General features: G+C 40.0%; 1 protein-coding gene across 1 annotated transcript in view; it reads left to right on the forward strand.

Moving 5' to 3' along the window:
- Positions 1 to 21,201, forward strand: part of KCNH6 (potassium voltage-gated channel subfamily H member 6) — a 126,280-nt gene that overhangs the window by 21,067 nt on the left and 84,012 nt on the right. Inside the window, exon 2 of the mRNA XM_070729166.1 lies at positions 4,785 to 5,015. Coding sequence (XP_070585267.1) covers positions 4,785 to 5,015 — 231 coding nt within the window. The remainder of the gene's footprint in view (positions 1 to 4,784; positions 5,016 to 21,201) is intronic.

Consider the following 21,201-nt stretch of genomic DNA (forward strand, 5'->3'; position numbering starts at 1 on the left):
ACAAGTTATTTTATTGTTTCTAAAAATTGGCAACAGGATTTGCTCAGTATGGACTGTATCCACTACAAGGCCTTCAAACAGATGTGCCTCTTAGCAACATAAAGTTGGGTTCATTTGTGGTCATAAATGGAGAACTATGGCGTTTTTCTTCCCTTACTTTTAAAACATGTATATTTGTTGCAAATAGGAACATTACTCTTTTTTTCCTATGAAGTTGATGATGCTAGGAAGTTTCCATTTATGTAAGGGTGATTTTATAATGAAAGAACAACTTGTCCCTATTGCTATAGCATCAAAACAGAATGATATTACAAAGGGAGAAAGAAAAAGTCAGGCTTAGTCAAATGAGATAATGTGGGAAGGGGACAGGAAGGCATCTATATGTGCAAACATCTGTGAAGGCCAAAGAAAGGTGCAAGGACTAATAAGGAGAGAGAAAAGCAAGGAGGCCCCAGAAAACCAGTGAACATGGAGGCTTGCTTTTCCTACATGGTGAGAAGGACAAGCAGCAGAGGAACAATCATCTGGATCAGAGGCCTTCAAACTTGACAACTTTAAGACTTATGGACTTCAACTCCCAGAGTTCCTCAGCCAGCTATGCTGACTGGAGAATTCTGAAAGTTGAAGTCCACAAGTCTTAAAGTTGAAGTCCATAAGTCACAGAATGCTGGACTTGATGGGCTTTGGCCTGATTCAGCATGGCTCTTCTTATGTTCTTATTATCACATCCTGATTAAAAACGCAGAGAACATAGCAGAGAACATAGGTCAAAAGAGCTGCACAGGGCATCCCCAGTCACTGGGTGGGGAAGGTCATGGAGCCAGTCAGAATTGAGTCTAGTCCAAAACAAAGCATTGGTCACCATCCGAAAGGCTTAAGTTAGAAAACAGCTGTTTTAAATCAAACTTTAAAAACACCGATGTGGACTACATACGCAGGGGACTGGGAGTGGAAAGAGGACAACATCATCGATTTCTGTATTCCTGCAAGCAATGGGGGATCCATACAAGCAATGAGACAAGTAGAAAGTATCACTCTGCCAACTGTGTGCTTCTTTTTCCTTGTCTCATCTGAACATGATGTTCATATAGTACTTAGTTAGGCATGGCTAGATGTTTGAGGGTTTTGGGTACAACTCTCTACAGTACCCGTGATTAGGGATTTCAAAGAAACATGGTCTTGCTGGGAGAAAATCTACTTCTTAGAGCAACAGTGTTTTTTTTAAAAGAAAGTTTATTGAGTTTAAATCGTTAAAAAGGGTGGGGGGGAAAGGGAAAGGGGGGGAAAGGCATTACATAGTAATAAAACAGGTCTTAAGCTATACAGAAAGTAATCAATATCACTATATTATGACCACAATTACAGTACATAACAAAAGATATAAAATACATGTAGATAATATAGAGTAGTAAATATATAAGATACAAAAAGAAATTAGAGCAATAGTGCAATTGACCTTCTCTCAAAAAACAAGAAGTACAAATGTGATGAGGACAGAAATCTGTTCCTTCTTTCTCTGAACAAGTGAATCACTCCACTCATCTGTACCTGCAATCTAGCCTTCAGCACAAATACCAATGCTAAATTCTCATTCTCTGGTCACCAAAGCTTTAAAAAACTAAGATTATAATTGGCTGTGACTGTAATGTTGGTAAGTCAAAAGGAACTTCCTTAGCCGATGCAAATGGAGGAATGAGTTATATTTATTTATTTGTATCCCACCTTTATTTGTTCTACAAATGATTCATGGTAGTGAATACATCCAATACAATTTTGTCTCCTATTTTCCCCACAACAACCACCCTGTATTGTGGGTGGTTGGACTAAGAGCAAGTGACTGGCCCAAAGGCAGAACCTGAATGCCCAGTCAACCACTTTCTAGTCTGGTATTTTCATCATTAGATGACTAAAATACCTAGCGTATTTTAATGCAACAGAGTCCAATGTATTCAAATAAGAAAGTGGAGAGGGAACAGAAATTATTATCTTGTAAACATTGGGATACTTCATGGTCAGAGGACAAGGTAAACCACCATATGTATCAATCAGGAAGATAAGAAAAAAGCATTAAAAATAAAGAAATACAAATTTGCTTAGGAAATACAAATGAACAAGACAGCTGTACAATTAATGGTTCCTCGGTAATAGAGATTGCTAGTAATTTGGCTATTTTTTCTTGGGGAGGGGGTTATATTTATTGAGCTGTCTGCTAAATGAAAGCAAGTGTTCTGCTCAGCCAATCTTGCATGACCATGAGTCAGAAAAGAGTTATTAATTCAATGGCCTTGTCCTATAAAAACAGCATTACTAAAAGACATGCAAAACAATTTATGTGTCCTCCAGAGGCATGGTCAAAGACGTTCTTGAACTGGAACATTGTAAAGTCTTCTGGCCTTATATCAGGCCAAGGTAAAAGCTGCCCTGTGCAGTGGACAAGGGATGTTTGCTAAGTGTATTACATGCTTAGCAAAGGATACATAATATCCTAAAGACCAAGGTGTGGCATGGCTACCAAGTAGGGGCAATTCCTGCTTAATACCTATATCAAAGGCCCTTTACAGTTATCATTTTGTGAATCACCATGATTGTTAATTGAATCACCAGTTGTTAAGTGAATCCAATGGGCTTGTTTTGCCAAAAATTAGCAAAACTAGATTACAAATCATATTGTGAGTAACTTTTTCCAAGGCTATTGTAACTTTGAACTGTCTTCAAACATATGGTTGTAAGTCGAGGACTATGTAATAAATATAATATGATAATAAATAAAAAGAACAATAATGGCAACCACTTCAATACTATTATAAGTGAACAAAAAAAACCAGAAGCACAGAATCAAGCAAACTAAAAAAATAGATGATGGTTGAACAAAAACATTACAAACAATAATACTGTATTTAATATCTAATCAATTTTACAATATTTTGGAGTAGAATGACATAAGATTTAAAATAAAGTAGAGAATTGTGCAAATTTGCTTAATTGATTGAAATTACAATTGCAATGTGGTTCTACATTGAAGCTATAGTTTCCTGATGTTCTCATGCAATATCCAAATGAAAAATATACTCAGCAATTTACAAGTATTAAATAAAGGAAACATGTATACAATGTGTACATTAGGTGAAATATACAAGGGAGATGTTTGTAAATTTTCATTTGAATTTATTTTTTAAAAATCCATTTCTACTTTGACCTTGTTCCTGAGTTAAGAATCTGAATATTGGATCAGCATGTAAGGGACTAAGCTTCCAAAGTAATTGACATAATTCAGGCTTGAGTGTTTTTTTAAAAAAAATGAGGAATGTAAATTTTAAATAAAAAAAAAACAGTTGGATTCAGGAGAAAGAAAGAAAGAAAGAAAGAAAGAAAGAAAGAAAGAAAGAAAGAAAGAGCAACAAATTTCTCAGAAGGTAATTTTTAGTAATATGGTGAGGTGAAGAAAGGGAACACATTAGTATATACAGTACAGTGTTAAGGAGTGCCCAGAGCAATCTTTGAGTTTTCAAAGATGCACATAGACAGAGGAAACATGGAGTTCTAGCAGATATCTAGCTGATAGCCCAGAAATATGAGCAATGGTTCAGTAATACAATCCAGATACATTAAGTGTATAAAATATTATTTACTTTGGAAACTATCTTAGTCAAGAACAGTCCTAGTCATACATGGTTAAATCAGTCAATACATATACAAAACTATAAGTCTTACTTGTTCAGCTTACAAATATATACAACTTTATTTATTTATAACACACAGTTTTTCCTGCAGCAGCCACAGAGAACATACTAGAAATAGCAGAGAGAGAGAATCACGCTTCTGACCCCCTCTTATGGCAATCAATAACACTAACACTTAAAGCAGTTGTGTTTCAATACATTTAAGCATATATTGTTGGCTTGTTTTATACTGTATATTGCCAAACCCAATCAGTTATGTACATAGTAGTAACATACATCTTCCATTAACATCTTATGAACATACCTGTCAAACAATGAAAGGCTACAATTTTTTTTACTACCACACTGTGGGTGTGGCTTATTCTGTGGGTTTGACTTGCTGGCCATGTAACCAGGTGGGAGTGGCTTGACGATCATGTGTCCAAGGGGTGGCTTAAAGGTCATGTGACTGGCTTAAAGGTGGCCAACTTGACATCACTCACATCAAGAGTTTGGATTAGGGTGCCTGGCCTCTCCTTGCCTCAAAGAGATACAGTTCCCCTATTTATTTATTTATTACTACTGAACATCCAAAATATATTATTTATATATGCCATGTGTGTACATATTACACACAGGCACACAAAAATATACATTATCCACTATATAAACTGTGTAGTTTTGTTCATTGTACACTGTTTTATTGCTGTTGTGAGCCACCCCGAGTCTGTGGAGAGGGGCGGCATACAAATATAATAATAATAATAATAATAATAATAATAATAATAATAATAATAAATAATAATATGTATGTACACATACACTTACACACACACAGCTCTTCTAAAATTATACACATTCAAGCTCATTTACTACAATAGGAAAAACATACAGAGTCCAGAAGTACCTGACCATACCCGTAGGAGCCCATCACTGCTATTATACCTTCCCAATAACATTGGCCCATTCTACATACAGGGTACACAGAAAGGTACTTCTTTTTATATATCTTCTTTATATATACTAAGAAGTGGGTTGATGTAAATTGCTATTTGCTATTAATATTCTTGTTTGATTAACAGTTTAATGGTAATCTTTGGCATTTTCTACCATTTTCCTCCTAAGATCGCAAGTTTATTATTGCCAATGCCCAGATGGAGAATTCTGCTATCATTTACTGCAATGATGGCTTCTGTGAGATGTTTGGCTACTCTCGAGTAGAAGTTATGCAACGGCCTTGCACCTGCAATTTCCTCACTGGGCCTGACACCACACCCAACTCCATTGCGCAGCTGGGACAAGCACTGCTTGGATTGGAGGAGTGTAAACTGGAGATCCTCTACTACAGGAAAGACAGTAAGCATTCATAATGTTTCTTTATTTCCTCACCCCATTTTCTTTTTTAGGATTCAACGGGGGATGAGTTTGATAGTTTTATACAGTCTGGACAGGACTGCATTTTTTTTTTAAATGCTTTTCTTTTCCATGATATTCCCAGATGTCCATGTATAATTTACTGGAACCTATTACCACCCACCCACTTTTTTGTGTGTAAATTGGAATCACATTTTCCAGTCCTCTGGCAGTTCTCCTGTGCTCAGGATCTTTGAAAAATGTAGTTCAATAGTTTTGAGATCACATCTCTCAGTTCCTTCAGATCCCTGTCCTGGCATTTTGAACTTGTCTAAAGTGGATTTTATCATTTTCTCACCTATTTTGATTTATATTCCTATTTTTTCTTCTACAGTAGTGGTTTTGTAGGTTGGACTGTTTTTTCCCCCTTTTGTGTGGAAATAGATGCAAAGAATGAATTGAAAAATTCTGCTTTCTCCTTACCTCTTTGCCATCTTTTCCTATTAATGCACTTATCATTTTATTTACTTTTTTCTTGTTTCTTACATGTTGAAAAAAATATTATTTTTTGTATCTGTTCATTCTAAGCTTTCTTGACTTTGTCCATGCAGATTTAGGCGATTTGCTGGTATTCTGTTTCAGTCATATGTCCTCTTTCAATTTTTAAAAATACTTGTCCTTTTATTCTCTCAGTTTGCCAGAAATTTCTTTATGAAATCATACTGGCTTCATATGGGGTCTCTTGTTTTCTTTCTCTGTGGTATTGCATTAAATTGGGCTTTTATACTCTCATTTTTCAGAATTGTCAGAGCAACTTGAGTTGTTTTTCCCTTTTGGATTTCCCTCCGTTAGAATCCTTCCTAAACTCCTAATTTGTTGAAGTCAGCTCTCTTGAAATCTAAGACAATCATTTGGCTATGTTCAATTGTCCATGTCCAGTCAATGAAGCAGTGGAAGTGATGTGCCGGTGTCTGGAGGCTATTTGGGCCTGGATGGGTGTCAACAGACTCAAACTCAACCCTGATAAGACGGAGTGGCTGTGGGTTTTGCCTCCCAAGGACAACACTATCTGTCCGTCCATTACCCTGGGGGGGGGGAATTATTGACCCCCTCAGAGAGGGTGTGCAACTTGGGCGTCCTCCTCGATCCACAGCTCACATTAGAGAAACATTTTTCAGCTGTGGCAAGGGGGGCGCTTGCCCAGGTTCGCCCGGTGCACCAGTTGCGGCCCTATCTGGACCAGGAGTCACTGCTCACAGTCACTCATGCCCTCATCACCTCGAGGTTCGACTATTGTAATGCTAGCCATTTCAGGATACAACACTCTCTACATGGGGCTACCTTTGAAAAGTGTCCGGAAACTTCAGATCATGCAGAATGCAGCTGCGAGAGCAATCATGAGCTTTCCCAAATATGCCCATGTTACACCAACACTCCGCAGTCTGCATTGGTTGCCGATCAGTTTCCGGTCACAATTCAAAGTGTTGGTTATGACCTATAAAGCCCTTCGTAGCACTGGACCAGGATATCTGCGAGACCGCCTTCTGCCACACGAATCCCAGCGGACGGTTAGGTCCCACAGAGTTGGTCTTCTCAGGGTCCCGTCGACTAAACAATGTCGTCTGGTGGGACCCAAGGGAAGTGCCTTCTCTGTGGTGGCTCCAACACTCTGGAATCAACTCCCCCCAGAGATTAGGACTGCCCCCACCCTCCTTACCTTTAGTAAACTCCTTAAAACCCACCTCTGTCGTCAGGCTTGGGGGAACTGAGACATCCCCCGCTTGCCTATGTAGTTTTGTGCATGATATGACTGTGTGTATGTATTTTATCTATTGGGGTTTTTTTTCCTTTTTAGACTTTTTAATGTAAAACTGTTATTTTAGATTTTAAGTATTAGATTTGTTACCATGTATTGTTTTTATCATTGCTGTGAGCTGCCCTGAGTCTACAGAGAGGGGCGGCATACAAATCTAATTATTATTATTATTATTATTAATAATAATAATAATAATAATAATAATAATAATAATAATAATAATAATAATTCCTTGTACCTGCATGTCGTCTGGTGGGACCCAGGGGAAGAGCCTTCTCTGTGGCGGCTCCAACACTCTGGAATCAACTCCCCCCAGAGATTAGGACTGCCCCCACCCTCCTTACCTGCATTATGTTGAATTCTAGTATGACATGGTCACTCTCCCCCAAACTTCAATCGCCCATATCAGTGTTGGTGAATCTTTTTGGCAAGTGCAGGGGAGTGCTGAAAACCAAAAGAGCAGTTCCCCAGCACGTATGCACCAGGGATGGGTTGCTATCAGCGTGGTAGCAGCTGCAAGATTGCGCAATTTGTGTGACCACTCTGGTGCCAGTCCTTCGGGCACCACCATCTTTTTTCTTTAAGTTTTTATATCTTTTGCTTCATGTGCATTCACAGATCAAAATCCTGTGAAGGGACGCATGCATTTGTGAGATTTTGGTGATTTTTTGCTTCTGCGCATGCGTGGAAGGAAAAAAATGTTGAAATCTTGTGCATGCGCACACACCCTCACAAGATTTCACCACATTTTTGTTTCATGTGTACATGTGCATAAGCAAAATCATGCTGGGGACATGCGCACACACATGTAAGATGATCCAAACTGTGTGCACAGCACATCGGTAGCAGCCAGTAGCAGCAATCCGCCCCTGGTATGCGCATGCTGAGAACTAAGCTTCTGGTTTCTGGCATGGACATGTGTGCTGGTCCCCTGGTGTTCTGGTTTGTGGTGCTCAGCGCAAAGACCAGCTGGCTGGCATGCACATCCGTGCTGGAACCCAGAAGACAGCTGGTGTGTTTATCCAGATGACTCTACATGCCACTTCTGGCATGCATGCCATAGATTCACCAACACGGCCCTATATAATTTCAACTTTGTTAGTAAGAATTAAGTCCAGCATGTTCTGTCAAGCTCTCTGGTAGAATCCTCCCAAAAATTCATAGATACAAATTTCAGACACACACACGTTTGAAAATTCAAAACAATGTTCTTTATACCGAAAATTCAAATAAACTAAGCACTCTTTTTGTATAGCAAAGAGCACTCGTCTCCAAACAAACTGGTAATTTGTACAAGTCCCTTATCAGTTCTAAGATACTTAGCTTGCAGCTGTGAGGCAATTCACAGTCCTTCTTTCACAAAGTGAAACACACTTTGCTCTGGTTTAGTTTCAAAGCAGGGAAAAATCAGCACACAAAGGTCGAAGCCAGCAAGGCAGGCACGAAACACAACGATCAGATAATCCTCCACAATGGCCAAACCCACAGGCTGCTATTTATATCAGCCTCACTAATTACCACAGCCCCACCCAACCACAGGTGGCCTTATTTTCTTTGATAATAATCTCTCAGTTGTTGCTGCCTACGCATCGCTCTCTGTATCATTAACTCTTGTTCCAAATCCAAGGAGGAGCTAGATAATTGATCTCCTTCTGAACTGTCTGCCACACTCTCCTCCTCCCTGTCACACATGTCTTCTTGGTCAGAGGACCCTTCATCAGCAGATTCCACCGGGAGCAAAATAGGCCCGCGGCCATAGTTCCCTTTAAGCTAAGCAGTGAGCAATCGCTCACTTAAAAATCATCATCAACTCAGAGTTTTCCAAACCTGCCCAGAAGCCGAGGGGGAAATTTTATTATTATTTCTGTGCCGCCCAGTCCCAAAGGGACTGCCGCTCAGACACTATACTTTTCCGCCCACTCCAAAAAAAATTTAGAGAGAACACTGCCCGCGGCATGTGGATGTCTCCCCCACATCCATAGTCCTTGGGGCAGGAGCTGGGCCAGGGCTAACCACAACACAGCAGAGCTGACCTTTTTGTTTCTTTTCTACCTTTTGGATTACAAAGTTGTCAAATAGGCTAATCAGTAATCTGTTTGAGCTCCCACTTTGATCTCCTACACAGTTTGTCTTCCAGTTAATATCAGGGTAGTTGTTATTATTATTATTATTATTATTATTATTATTATTATTATTATAATATTTGTATGCCGCCCTTCTCCGAAGACTTGGGGCAGCTCACAGAACAGAATACAAAAACAATATGTGTACAAATCTAATAATTAAAAACTATAAACTAAAATCCCACTACATTAAAAAGCAGTCAATAACTCAATCACATCCACACATAACATTTAATGGTCAGAAATGGGGGGGGGGAATAACCCCTAGTTCCCTTTTACTACTGTAGTGTGTTTTCTGCACGCCATAGTTAATTGATTAGCAAAGTGTCCATCTATTTCCTCTGCTTGGAAGGGTGGTCTGTAGTATATTCCTATGTAGTAGCATTCAAAGAGCCTTTCACTCTTGGTTTTAGACTTTCCCATAGAGGTGTAGTGATTTCTTATTATAATGCAACTCTATCTCTTCTTTTGTTAAGTCTATCTATTTCATTTGAACTTTTAATATCCTTCCAGAAGTGCAGTCCACCCATGAGTTTCATCTGAGCAAGCTAGTAATGGAAAGTAATGGCAACTATATCATACCTCCCCTCATACAGTACTTCACATTCATCCTGTTTGTTCTTCAAACTTTGAGTATTAGTGTTTAGGCTGCCTGAAACCTGAAGCCTTTATGGCGTCATCTCCTGTTTAATATCTGAGTCCCCTTCCTTTCCAGCACTCCCACCTCATAGTTTGTTTGGTTGCCTTAGGGTTTATGTTTGGGATTAGGTCCTAAAGATCCTAAAGATTGATCACACTCTCCCTTCAGTTTTAAAGTCCTTTAGAGCTAAAGCTTTTTAAAACCCTAAAGCTAGTCATTTTCCAAACATTCTTCCTAGTTCTTGTGCAGTGCAGCCCATCCCCTGCCAGAAGCCCTTAATCTTAATGTAGATTTCAGTCTAGGAATCTGAAGTTATCTTGACAGCATCATCCTGGGAGCTTCTAAAATCTTCCATTCCCTCATTAGATATCAACATTACAAATACAGATGAAAACTCCATTTATGCTCCTAATTCTTTGGCTTTAATGCTGGTGTGCTTATACTTCCTTGGTATTTTTAGATTCTTTGTTGTACCATCCATCCCCATATAAAAGAGAAGAAAAAGATAATAACACTAACAATACAACTTACTGCTTCAATACCACTTACTGCTCCTGAGTATTTTGCTTTTCAGAGCAACATGAATCTTCCAGCTTGAAGTTGTCTTTTCTTTGCAACATAATGGAGAATAATATGGTGCCCACTACTCTCTCTATAGGAACCCAATCTCTCTATAGAAGCCACACAAATCCTGTGGCTCTTGGCAAATGTTAGTAACAGATATCTTCTAGCATATTGTCTGACATCATTATTACATTATGGCAATCTACTACAAAATAGAAGTCTCAAAGCAGGTTTACAATTTCCATAGGCAATGTGCTGACTTGACATTACAGTGTTGGTCATGGCATGACAGCAAAATTCCAAAAGTTTTCAAGGCCCGGAAATTTACTTATGCAAGTGATTTATTACCTGTGATGGTGAACCTATAGCACCCATTCCAGAAGTGGCATGTTGAGTCCTCTCTGTGGGCATGCTAATCATCGCCCCAGCTCAGCTCCGTCCTAAAATGGCCTGAAAAACAGCCCTGAAAATGCCCCCAAAAGTGCCCCAAAATGGTCTGAAAATGGCCCAAAAAACAGGCATGCACACGCCAGCCAGCTGGTCTTCAGGTTTCTGGTGCTCTGGGGTGCACAAAAACCAGCTGGCCGGCATGCAAACATGCGCACACATTCTGGTTTGGGCACTTGGTGCCAAAAAGATTCACCATTAGCCTAGGCTGTTTGCCAATTGCATAGTTCAGGGGTGAAGAAACTATAATTGCCACCAATCTAACTTACATAATTAAGAGTAAGGGTAGTTGGCAGTTCATCATTCTGAAAGATATCTTAATGTAACCAAACATATTCTATTCAAAGCAACAGAAACAGAAGAACAAATTTATATCGTATCAGAACATATTGCTGCAATTGATATTTCTCTTGCCCAGACAACATCATGAAATGGACACACCTTGCTCTTAAGGAGCGGAAGTAGGCGATGACAAATTTGACCTCCCATGGAGAAAGTCTACAATTAAATATTGCTAATCACAAAAATATAAAGCAGAATTAGATAAAATAAAAAAGAAATATAAAAGGTTTGTCATGAAAAAACCCTTCAAAGAATTGAGCTTTAATTATTATTATTATTATTTATTGGATTTGTATGCCGCCCCTCTCCGCAGACTTGTAAAGTGATTTATTACTTTGATTTATTATTAGAATATGTCCTCTCTTTATTTTGCATTACTCACAGTGTCATATATAATACTCTTTCTGCCCAAAACTACTCGGTAAGGTTGGTTGGGATGAGAGAGAATATCTGGCCAAACTCACCTAGATCAAGGATAGGCAAACTTGGCTCTTCTATGACTTGTGGACTTCAATTTCCAGAATTCCTAAGCAAATCATCCTAGCTCAGGAATTCTAGGAGTTGACGTCCACATGACTAAGTCCCTGACCTAGATAGTTGCATGCCCATGAGAGGTCAAATTCATCATCACCTACTTCAGCACATTAACAGCAAGGTGTATCCAATTGGCTCTATTACAACTTTGACAACAAGCAATATTTTATAGAAAATATTGATATATTCAGATGCAATTGCAAGTAGTAAGTGATTTGTGCCAGACGACTAAACAAGTTCTGATTACAGAAGTATCCTTTTACAGTATCAATGGGAAGAATCCCTTTACAGTATCAATGGGTTGCAAACAATGCAAACAATCAGAATCAAGGCTGCTACTAGAAATTGAAATCAAGTGCTGAAGAATTAACTTTATGGATCTCTGCATAACTTCTGAGCTTGCAACCAGATTGAACCTGCCCAAAGGAGTTGTATGATATTCAGGCACAACAAATTAGCTTTCTAAAATCCCAAGATTTACATTTCCTCTCCTCTGCACCTGTTGGTTCAGTATATCGGGTGGGAATTAAATTATGTTTTCTTCTGAGAAGAGATTTTTGCAGAATGAAAGATAGTATCCCACCCCAATAAGTTCTGAAAGTCTTCCATATGGGGAAATTCTCCCACCCTTATTTTTGGCTCTCATGTCCTTTTTGTGTATTTGTGATCTGTGTATTACATAATGTTTAAGTGTAAGATGTCCAGAGTTATTTGGAACTGGGTATCCTCTACATAAATACATCAAATAAATATTTAATACAGTGATACCTCTACCTAAGAATGCCTCTACTTAATATCTTTCTAGATAAGAACTGGGTGTTCAAGATTTTTATGCCTCTTAATTTTCTACTCAAGAACCTGAGCACAGAAAAATTTCCCAGGAAATTTGAGAGCGACACGAAGGCTTGGCCAGTTTTCTGCCATTCCCCCTTTAATCCTGGCCATTTTGGGATTTTCTGGGCTGCCAGAGGAGCCTTTCAGTGACACTTAAGGAGGCTTTGGCAGTCCAGAGTGAACGAAGCATTTTACTTTCTCTGGGCGCCTGGAGGGTAATAAACATATGCCAGTGCCTAGAGAAAAGAAATGTTCATTTCCCTCTGAGCAGCCTAGAGTGAACGAAGCATTTTCCTCTCTCTGGGTGCTTGGAGAGGGAATAAATCACTTCGCTGTGGTGGTTCCCTCGCACTGCCTCCCATACATCTGGCGCGAGGTTGCCTCCTGGAGCATCTGGGCGCAGAAAGACAAAAGGCAGTGCTTCGCCCTGGCCGGATCAATTTGGCTTCAACCAAACTGAAGAGTCACCACCATGAAGGAAAGGTGCCGGCTACAAAGTGAGCGAGCAAGAGGAGAGGGGAGCCCTTCAGCATGGGAAGGAAGAGGAAGCAGGTAGCAGCAGCAGCCGCCGCCTTTCAGTCAAAGAGCAGGAGGTTCCCCCCTCTCGCCCGCCTGGGTTTCTCTCTCTGGCGCAGTGTATGGGAGGCAGCCTCACACCAGGTGTATGGGAGGCACGTGCTCCTCCTTGCCGCCTCAGAGTCCCTCTTTTTTTTAAAGCCTTAATGTTTTGGGGGTTTTTTATTCCCCTCACTTCACCTTCTTCCTTTGGCAGTGACAGTCCTCCTCCTCTTCTTCCTCCTCTTCCTCCCACCCAAATTCCGAGCTTTTATTTATTTCCTAATGGGTTTGCACGCATTATTTGCTTTTACATTGATTTCTATGGGAAAAATTGCTTCTACTTACAAACTTTTCTACTTAGGAACCTGGTCACGGAACGAATTAAGTTCTTAAGTAGAGGTACCACTGTACATAAAATAGTTAAGAGACTGGAACAATCCAATCATGGAAATAAAAATCAGAAGTTCAGAGAAAGCAGGTGCACAATTAAAAAGTACACAATTTATTTCAGTGAGATGTTTCTAAGACCTCTTTCTCTTGCTTTGTAGGATTTGCCAATGAATATATATTTATTTATTTATTTATTTATTACTTAGATTTGTATGCCGCCCCTCTCCGAAGACTCGGGGCGGCTCACAACATGTAAAAAACAAATCATAAGCAATCCGACAGATTTAAAATATTTAAATATTTAAAAAACCCCATATGCTAACAGTCACACACACAGACATACCATGCATAAATTAAACGTGCCCGGGGGAGATGTTTCAGTTCCCCCATGCCTGCCGGCAAAGGTGGGTTTTAAGGAGTTTACGGAAGGCAGGAAGAGTAGGGGCAGTTCTAATCTCCGGGGGGAGTTGGTTCCAGAGGGCCGGGGCCGCCACAGAGAAGGCTCTTCCCCTGGGGCCCGCCAACCGACATCGTTTAGTTGACGGGACCCGGAGAAGGCCCACTCTGTGGGACCTAATCGGTCGCTGGGATTCGTGCGGCAGGAGGCGGTCTCGGAGATATTCTGGTCCGATGCCATGAAGGGCTTTAAAGGTCATAACCAACACTTTGAATTGTGACCGGAAATTGATCGGCAACCAATGCAGACTGCGGAGTGATGGTGAAACATGGGCATACCTAGGTAGGCCCATGACTGCTCTCGCAGCTGCATTTTGCACGATCTGAAGTTTCCGAACACTTTTCAAAGGTAGCCCCATGTAGAGAGCATTACAGTAGTCGAATCTCGAGGTGATGAGGGCATGAGTGACTGTGAGCAATGAGTCCCGGTCCAGATAGGGCCGCAACTGGTGCACCAGGCGAACCTGGGCAAACGCCCCCCTCGCCACAGCTGAAAGATGTTGTTCTAATGTGAGCTGTGGATCGAGGAGGACGCCCAAGTTGCGGACCCTCTCTGAGGGGGTCAATAATTCCCCCCCCAGGGTGATGGACGGACAGATGGAATTGTCCTTGGGAGGCAGAACCCACAGCCACTCCGTCTTATCCGGGTTGAGCTTGAGTCTGTTGACACCCATCCAGGCCCCAACAGCCTCCAGGCACCGGCACATCACTTCCACCGCTTCGTTGACTGGGCATGGGGTGGAGATGTAAAGCTGGGTATCATCCGCATATTGATGATACCTCACCCCATGTCCTTGGATGATCTCGCCCAGCGGTTTCATGTAGATGTTGAATAGCAGGGGGGAGAGGACCGACCCCTGAGGCACCCCACAAGGGAGAAACCTAGGAGTCGACCTCTGGCCCCCCACTAACACCGACTGCGACCGGCCAGAGAGGTAGGAGGAGAACCACTGAAGGACAGTGCCTCCCACTCCCAACCCCTCCAGCCGGTGCAGAAGGATACCATGGTCGATGGTATCGAAAGCCGCTGAGAGGTCAAGGAGCACCAGGACAGAGGATAAACCCCTGTCCCGGGCCCGCCAGAGATCATCCATCAACGCGACCAAAGCGGTTTCCGTGCTGTAACCGGCCCTGAAACCCGACTGTTGGGGACCTAGATAATCGGCTTCTTCCAAGGACCGCTGGAGCTGGAGTGCCACCACCTTCTCGACAACCTTCCCCATAAAGGGAAGGTTGGAGACTGGACGATAGTTGTTAAGTACGGCTCCTTCTAGGCTTTTAAGAAAATATTTCCAACTGGTTTTACTTTGATGTACATTCTACTACTGGCTGTAGAATATAATTCAGATAGGTAATTTAAGAATTTGCCAGTTTCATCCTCTTTGCTGCCCTTCCCTTTCTCTTTTTCTATGCCAAGGTTTCCCAACCTTGGCAACTTGAAGATATTTGGACTTCAACTCCCAGAATTCCCCAGCCATCATTCACTGGCTGGGGAATTCTGGGAGTTGAAGTCCAAACATCTTCAAGTTGCCAAGGTTGGGAAACACTGTCCTATGCCATCTCAAAAAAGGCATTCATTCAGAGTAAATGTAATCGTCTCTACTTGATTCTCAGCCAGTATAGGGCAGCAGCTGATATGGTCAGGTGCACAGTTGTGGTTGGAAAAATGGAGCTGCGCACACAGCTCCTGCTTACTGGCAGGCGGCACAAGTGTCGGCGTGAGATTCGGTTTCTGTACATGTGCAGGAACCCTAATCTCATGTGAGGACACTCAAGCATGCTGGATTTCGCCAATTTTCAGCCTTTTTTCACACATGCGCAGAAGCAAAGAAATAGCCGAAAATCAGCGAAATCTGACATGCGTGAGCATCCTCACATGAGATTCTGCTCTGTGCCATGTGCAGGAAGCTAAATCTTGCACCAATGTGTGCACCCGCATGTGCCAGACCCGTGCACCCAGGAGCACACCAGTAGTGCCGGCAACGGGCAGTCCTCTCCTGTCCTCAGCTGTGATCAACTATCCCAGTAATATAATATAAATCTTCAGTTCATCCCTGAGCTACATATATTGTCTTATACGTGAGTTGCAAATGTTTCATCATTTTTATAATGACTGTAACTGTGGGAAGATAATACCGTTATCTCTGAAGAAACAGTCTGCTATTCTTCCCCATTGGACAGTTCTTTCACATTGGGACCAACTGTTGGTCCTCTGTGAGGAGAGAAAGTGCAGGACAGAGCAGATCATAGTGGCAATTAGGACAGATGATCTCTCTGCATTGTCCAAAACTAGTCCTCTTCGCCTCCATAATATCCATTGAAATTTATGAATAGAGTAATAGCATGTATCTTGCCACATACCTCCCAGAGACCAATAAGAGCACACAGAATTGGCCTCCTACAGGTCCCGCCGAAGAGGAATGCAGGTTGGCGGAACCACGAGGGAGGGCCTTCTCTGTGGCTGCCCCGGCTCTATGGAACCAACTACCCGCCAATGTCTATACTGCTCCCACCCTATTGGCCTTCCATAAGGCCACAAAGACCTGGCTTTGCCAGCAGGCCTGGGGGGCCTTGAATTATGCATCATCCATGGCCAAACTGTATGAATGGGGGTGTATGCATGTGATTACGACTGTTTTTTAATAATAAATTAGTTTTTATTATGGGGTTTTTAGTTTTATATATTATATTCTACTTCTTATTGCTTTGTAATTTTTTGTATTTCTATTATATTATTTTGTAAGCTGCCCTGAGTCCTTCGGGATTGGACGGCGTAGAAGTCAAACAAACAAACAAACAATGTAATCAGTTATAGATGTCTCCTATTCTGTTTGATTGAGGCAGTTTTGATAGGAAACACAAAATAAAAACTAAAATCTTCATGAATGGAGAATATCAGCTCGGGTGGAAGAATTATTGTTAGGAAACTAAACTTGCGAGTAAGAGAAAACTGGGTTGAAAAAGTAACACCAAATGTGTGGTAGAAACAGGACATAATGCCAAATAAGAGGAAGTAGAGAATTGGCATTTCAAACAGGGTATATTATATTCTGACCTGCATCCTAATAATTACTTTGGGGCATCATTCTTATGGGCACCAATGCTTTCACTTTGGCTTCATTGCACAATCTACTAACCTTCCAACCCGGGGACAGTATAGAAAACAATCAGTATTTTTTTTGCAGAGTAATGAATTGAATCCGAAGTGGCAATGCAAGTTTGTCGAGGGTCAGTCTTTAGTTTGTAATTTTTTTACAACCTATTTGACAGCTGAGCTTGACATTGACAGAGTGCAGGAGCTTTTAGGTTAATTACAAAGTTAGTCCAAAGCAGAGATAAGAAAAAATGCTATAAGTAGTCATTGCTTCTGCTGCTAAAGAAAACACCAAACCTGCAATCTTGTGAATTTTAGTTAATAATCTAACTGAAGGCCAAAAATCAACATATCCCACTTACATAGAGAAATTATATATATTTGCAACATTAGTTTGTTCCCTGAATATGGGAATTACACTTGTCCATAAAGTCATATTATGATCCCCAAAACAATGTTATTTGTGTGTAACAATATCCCTTTCTTTTGCCTTATGGTCCAGACATCTCTGTCATTTGCTGACTATACTGCAAGTTAAATGTTCATTTTATTTTGATTTTTAGTAAAGAATTATTTCCAGGGGAAAGGTTGAGTTAAAAATAATCTCTGCACCTTTGTCCATCAAGTAATAGAGATAGCATCAAACAGAGGTGGAATGAGATTTGAACAGTAGCGTTAAAAAGAAAATTCATAAGATAGAGAAAGTCATAAATGGAACTGAATGGAAAAGTCTATCTAACTGAAGAAGAAATATTGTTGTTGAGAATAGCAGGACCAACAGCAGAATGATTCAGGAGCAAAGGTCCCTAATTGATTAGGAATATCACAAAGCCACAGGGCAGTGACAACAACTGAAACTAATGGGGTTCTTTGGAATAGATGCTAGGAATTGTTTCAAAATCTAGGAGCAGATGTATTTTAAGCATTGCATAGATTAGTGCTATCCATAGTTCTGTGGAAACAGTAATGACTTTAATAATTGAATATGCTTACCATGACAACAGGTAGATATTAAATAAAATGACCCTTCGCTGTTTCTATTTTATTCTTTTATCTAGCAGTCTAATTAGCTAGCTGTTCTGGCCTTTTAAGAGATATCTCTTCAAGAATTAGAAGACTGCTATTATTACTCCTTTTAACATCCTCTTCTTTAAGCAACTCATATCCATTTTTAACCATACTTCATAAGATTTAGCCAACAAACCTGTCATCAATTTTATTGCTCTTTTCTGTACTCTATCTACTTCTTGGCGTATTTCTTGAACAGGTGACCCAAATTAGATACAAATGGTTTTTAAAAAAATCAGTAAAATAATATTTTCTCACATTGCTTCAGATCTTTTTCCCAGCTAACCTCAGATTGTGCCCCATTGTTCTTGTGTTCACTTTCCTATTAAAAACACTACCCTCCTGAACCTTACTTAACCCTTTAACATATTTAAATGTTTCAATCATGTCCCCCCTTTCCCTTCTGTCCTCCAGACTATACAGAATGAGTTCATTAAGTCTTTCCTGATACATTTTATGCTTAAGACCTTCCACCATTTTTGTAGCCCGTCTTTGAGCCTGTTCAATTTTATCAATATCTTTTTGTAAGTGAGGTCTCCAGAACTGAACATAGTATTCCATATGTGGTCTCACCAGTGCTCTATATAGCGGGATCACAATCTCCCTCTTCCTGCTTGTTATACCTCTAGCTATGCAGCCAAGCATTCTACTTGCTTTCCCTACTGCCTGACCGCACTGTTCACTCATTTTGAGACTGTCAGAAATCACTATCCCTAAATCCTTCTCTTCTGAAGTTTTTGCTAACACAGAACTGCCAATACAATACTCAGATTGAGGATTCCTTTTCCCCAAGTGCATTACAGTATTTTACATTTGGAAACATTAAACTGCAGTTTCCATTGCTTTGACCAACCAGATGCATTATACCTACAGTATTTCCTTGATTTAAGAACTTGGTAAGAAAATCAACCTTTGTCTAGTCTGGCACAATCTTTTTTTAATATTTAGATTTCTGATATCACCTTTTTTTTCAAAATATGTTACTTGCAAACTCTACAGTTTGATAATATTTTCTAGAATTTTTTCCCCATTACTGTTGTAAAGCTTATTAGGTTATACAGTAATTTCCTTGGTTCATTTCCCTTATTCTCTACTTTTCAAAGCTGGGGAAAAAATTAACTCTTCTCCCATCCTCTAGCAGTGTCCCTTATACTTCAGGGATTTTCAAAAATAACAATCAGTGGTTCAGAAATCACACCCCTCTGTCAGTTCCTTCAGCATCCTGGATATAACCCATTGGGCTTCATTCAAAGCAATCATCTCCTTACTTTTCATCTATTTTGATTTGCGTTTCTCTTCTTCATTTCATGGTGAACTTCTGACAGGTTGGATAACTGTTTTGGATAAATGAAAAAATAGGAAAGAAACTTTTCAGCTTTCTCCTTATCATCCTGTATCATCATTCTCTCAAAACTGCAGGCTGATCCTCCCTCCCTCCCTTTTTCTCTTCTCTTCTTCCACACATATTTAAATAATACTGTTTTGATGTGATTGCCATTTGTTGCAAATATTGTCTATTGTTTATAACAACACAATAGTTAAAAGTATTCCAAAGAATTCTGAAGCATAAATGCCATATTTGGGCTACCTTGATGAAAACAAGGTAAATCAGTTATGCTGCTTGTAGTTTTTTCATCTGAAGTTCAAGAGAGAGTAGATCTTGCTACAGCTGATCATGATCCTTTGGTGCCTAATCTCAGTGAAGTACAATATCTGTTTGCAAATGACTGGATATTACAATTGTATTTAAAGAGGTACATCTTAGGTGTGTATCTGAAAAGCAAAACAAACATATACTTTTTATAACATGGGAAATTTGTACTGTGGACTGCAAACATGTGATCTGTGGAGTTGGCAATATTCCATATGTGTGCAATCACCTACATTGCTGTCTCTTGGACCTGCTTGTTTTATATTTGACTATTGTGTGCCAGTCACACTAACTTAGCCAGTTTTCCAAGAGGTTTCATCCCAAATGAAATTGCAACATATCACTTCTTGCATTTATACAATTATCAGGGGGGAAAAGAAATTAGACAAAAGAAAAGGACTAATATGTAATCCACACAGATACACATTTTAAAGTAGATTTGTAACCCATGTGTTTTGAAAGTATTTGCTTTCTGTGCTGTACAAGAAGGAATTAGGGCCATGCAGTAAACTCTCATGCTGGATTTCTGTTCCTGCGATATTTTTTACAAAGCCGTGAACCTGCTATTTCACCTCCATTTAGAGAAAGCTTTGTGGTACTAATTAAGTGAGTGGTTCATGACCATCCTCCCCTGAAGATACAGAATTCATCTGTTCTCTTGGGAAAGTTCCAGAAAGATGATTTGCATGTTCAGGTTTTGAAATACAGTATATGCCCATGAATATACAATATTCATTTGCAATAATTTTGTGATAAACAATTACATTTATTGTGGCAGTAAAAGAGCACAGATATTTTAACTATAGACACATTGCCCCCTAATTCAAAATTGAGTTTTGCTATCAACTTTCATTTTTCATCACTGAATCTACTTTGCTGCCTGGATCTACTAAAATCAGAAAAAGGGAGGTCACTATTATTTTGATATCCTAAGAAATCAAAGAAGCTGAGAGACTGATCCATTCTAGTAATCCACTAAGAATGCACTGCAGAAAAACATGCTATTGTTTCTGTTAAAAATGTATGACCTCATATGACTGGATAGAACATAAAATTGTATATCATTGTGCAATTCTCCAGGCCAAAAAATGGCTAGTTTATACTGACGTAATGTCAGTAAGGATGGAATGAAATGAAAATATGAGCAATGTAATCTGCCAGCCATTCTTCTAGCAAGACTACATGTTCGTCATTGAGTAGAGTGTTATTGATATCCTTCTGGAAACCATGCATGGACTGAAGCAATTCACACATGAGGTTCAGGAAATGCCTGCAGAGTACATGATATTAACACAAAGCTTTTCATAGCAAAATCTCTTCTAATACTAGTAGTAGAACCCAGGAGTTATAACCATAGGGTTAGGAAATCTTTATTGTTAACCTAATCTTGCATAGCTTCTTCTCCGGCAATATTGAACTGCAAACAAGGGCATACAAAACTTTTGCTAGACCAATCCTTGAATACAGCTCATCTGTCAGGAACCCAACTGCATAACAGACATTAATATAATTGAGCAAGACTAGAGATATTTCGCAAAAAGAGTCCTCCACTCCTCTGCTTGCAACAAAATACACCACCAGACTTGAAACTTTATGTTTAGACAACTTAGAACTCCGCCGTCTACAATATGACCTAAATGTAGCACATAAAATTAGCTGCTACAATGTCCTA

The sequence above is a fragment of the Erythrolamprus reginae genome, chromosome Z, assembly GCF_031021105.1.
Source record: "Erythrolamprus reginae isolate rEryReg1 chromosome Z, rEryReg1.hap1, whole genome shotgun sequence".
Lineage (NCBI taxonomy): Eukaryota > Metazoa > Chordata > Lepidosauria > Squamata > Dipsadidae > Erythrolamprus > Erythrolamprus reginae.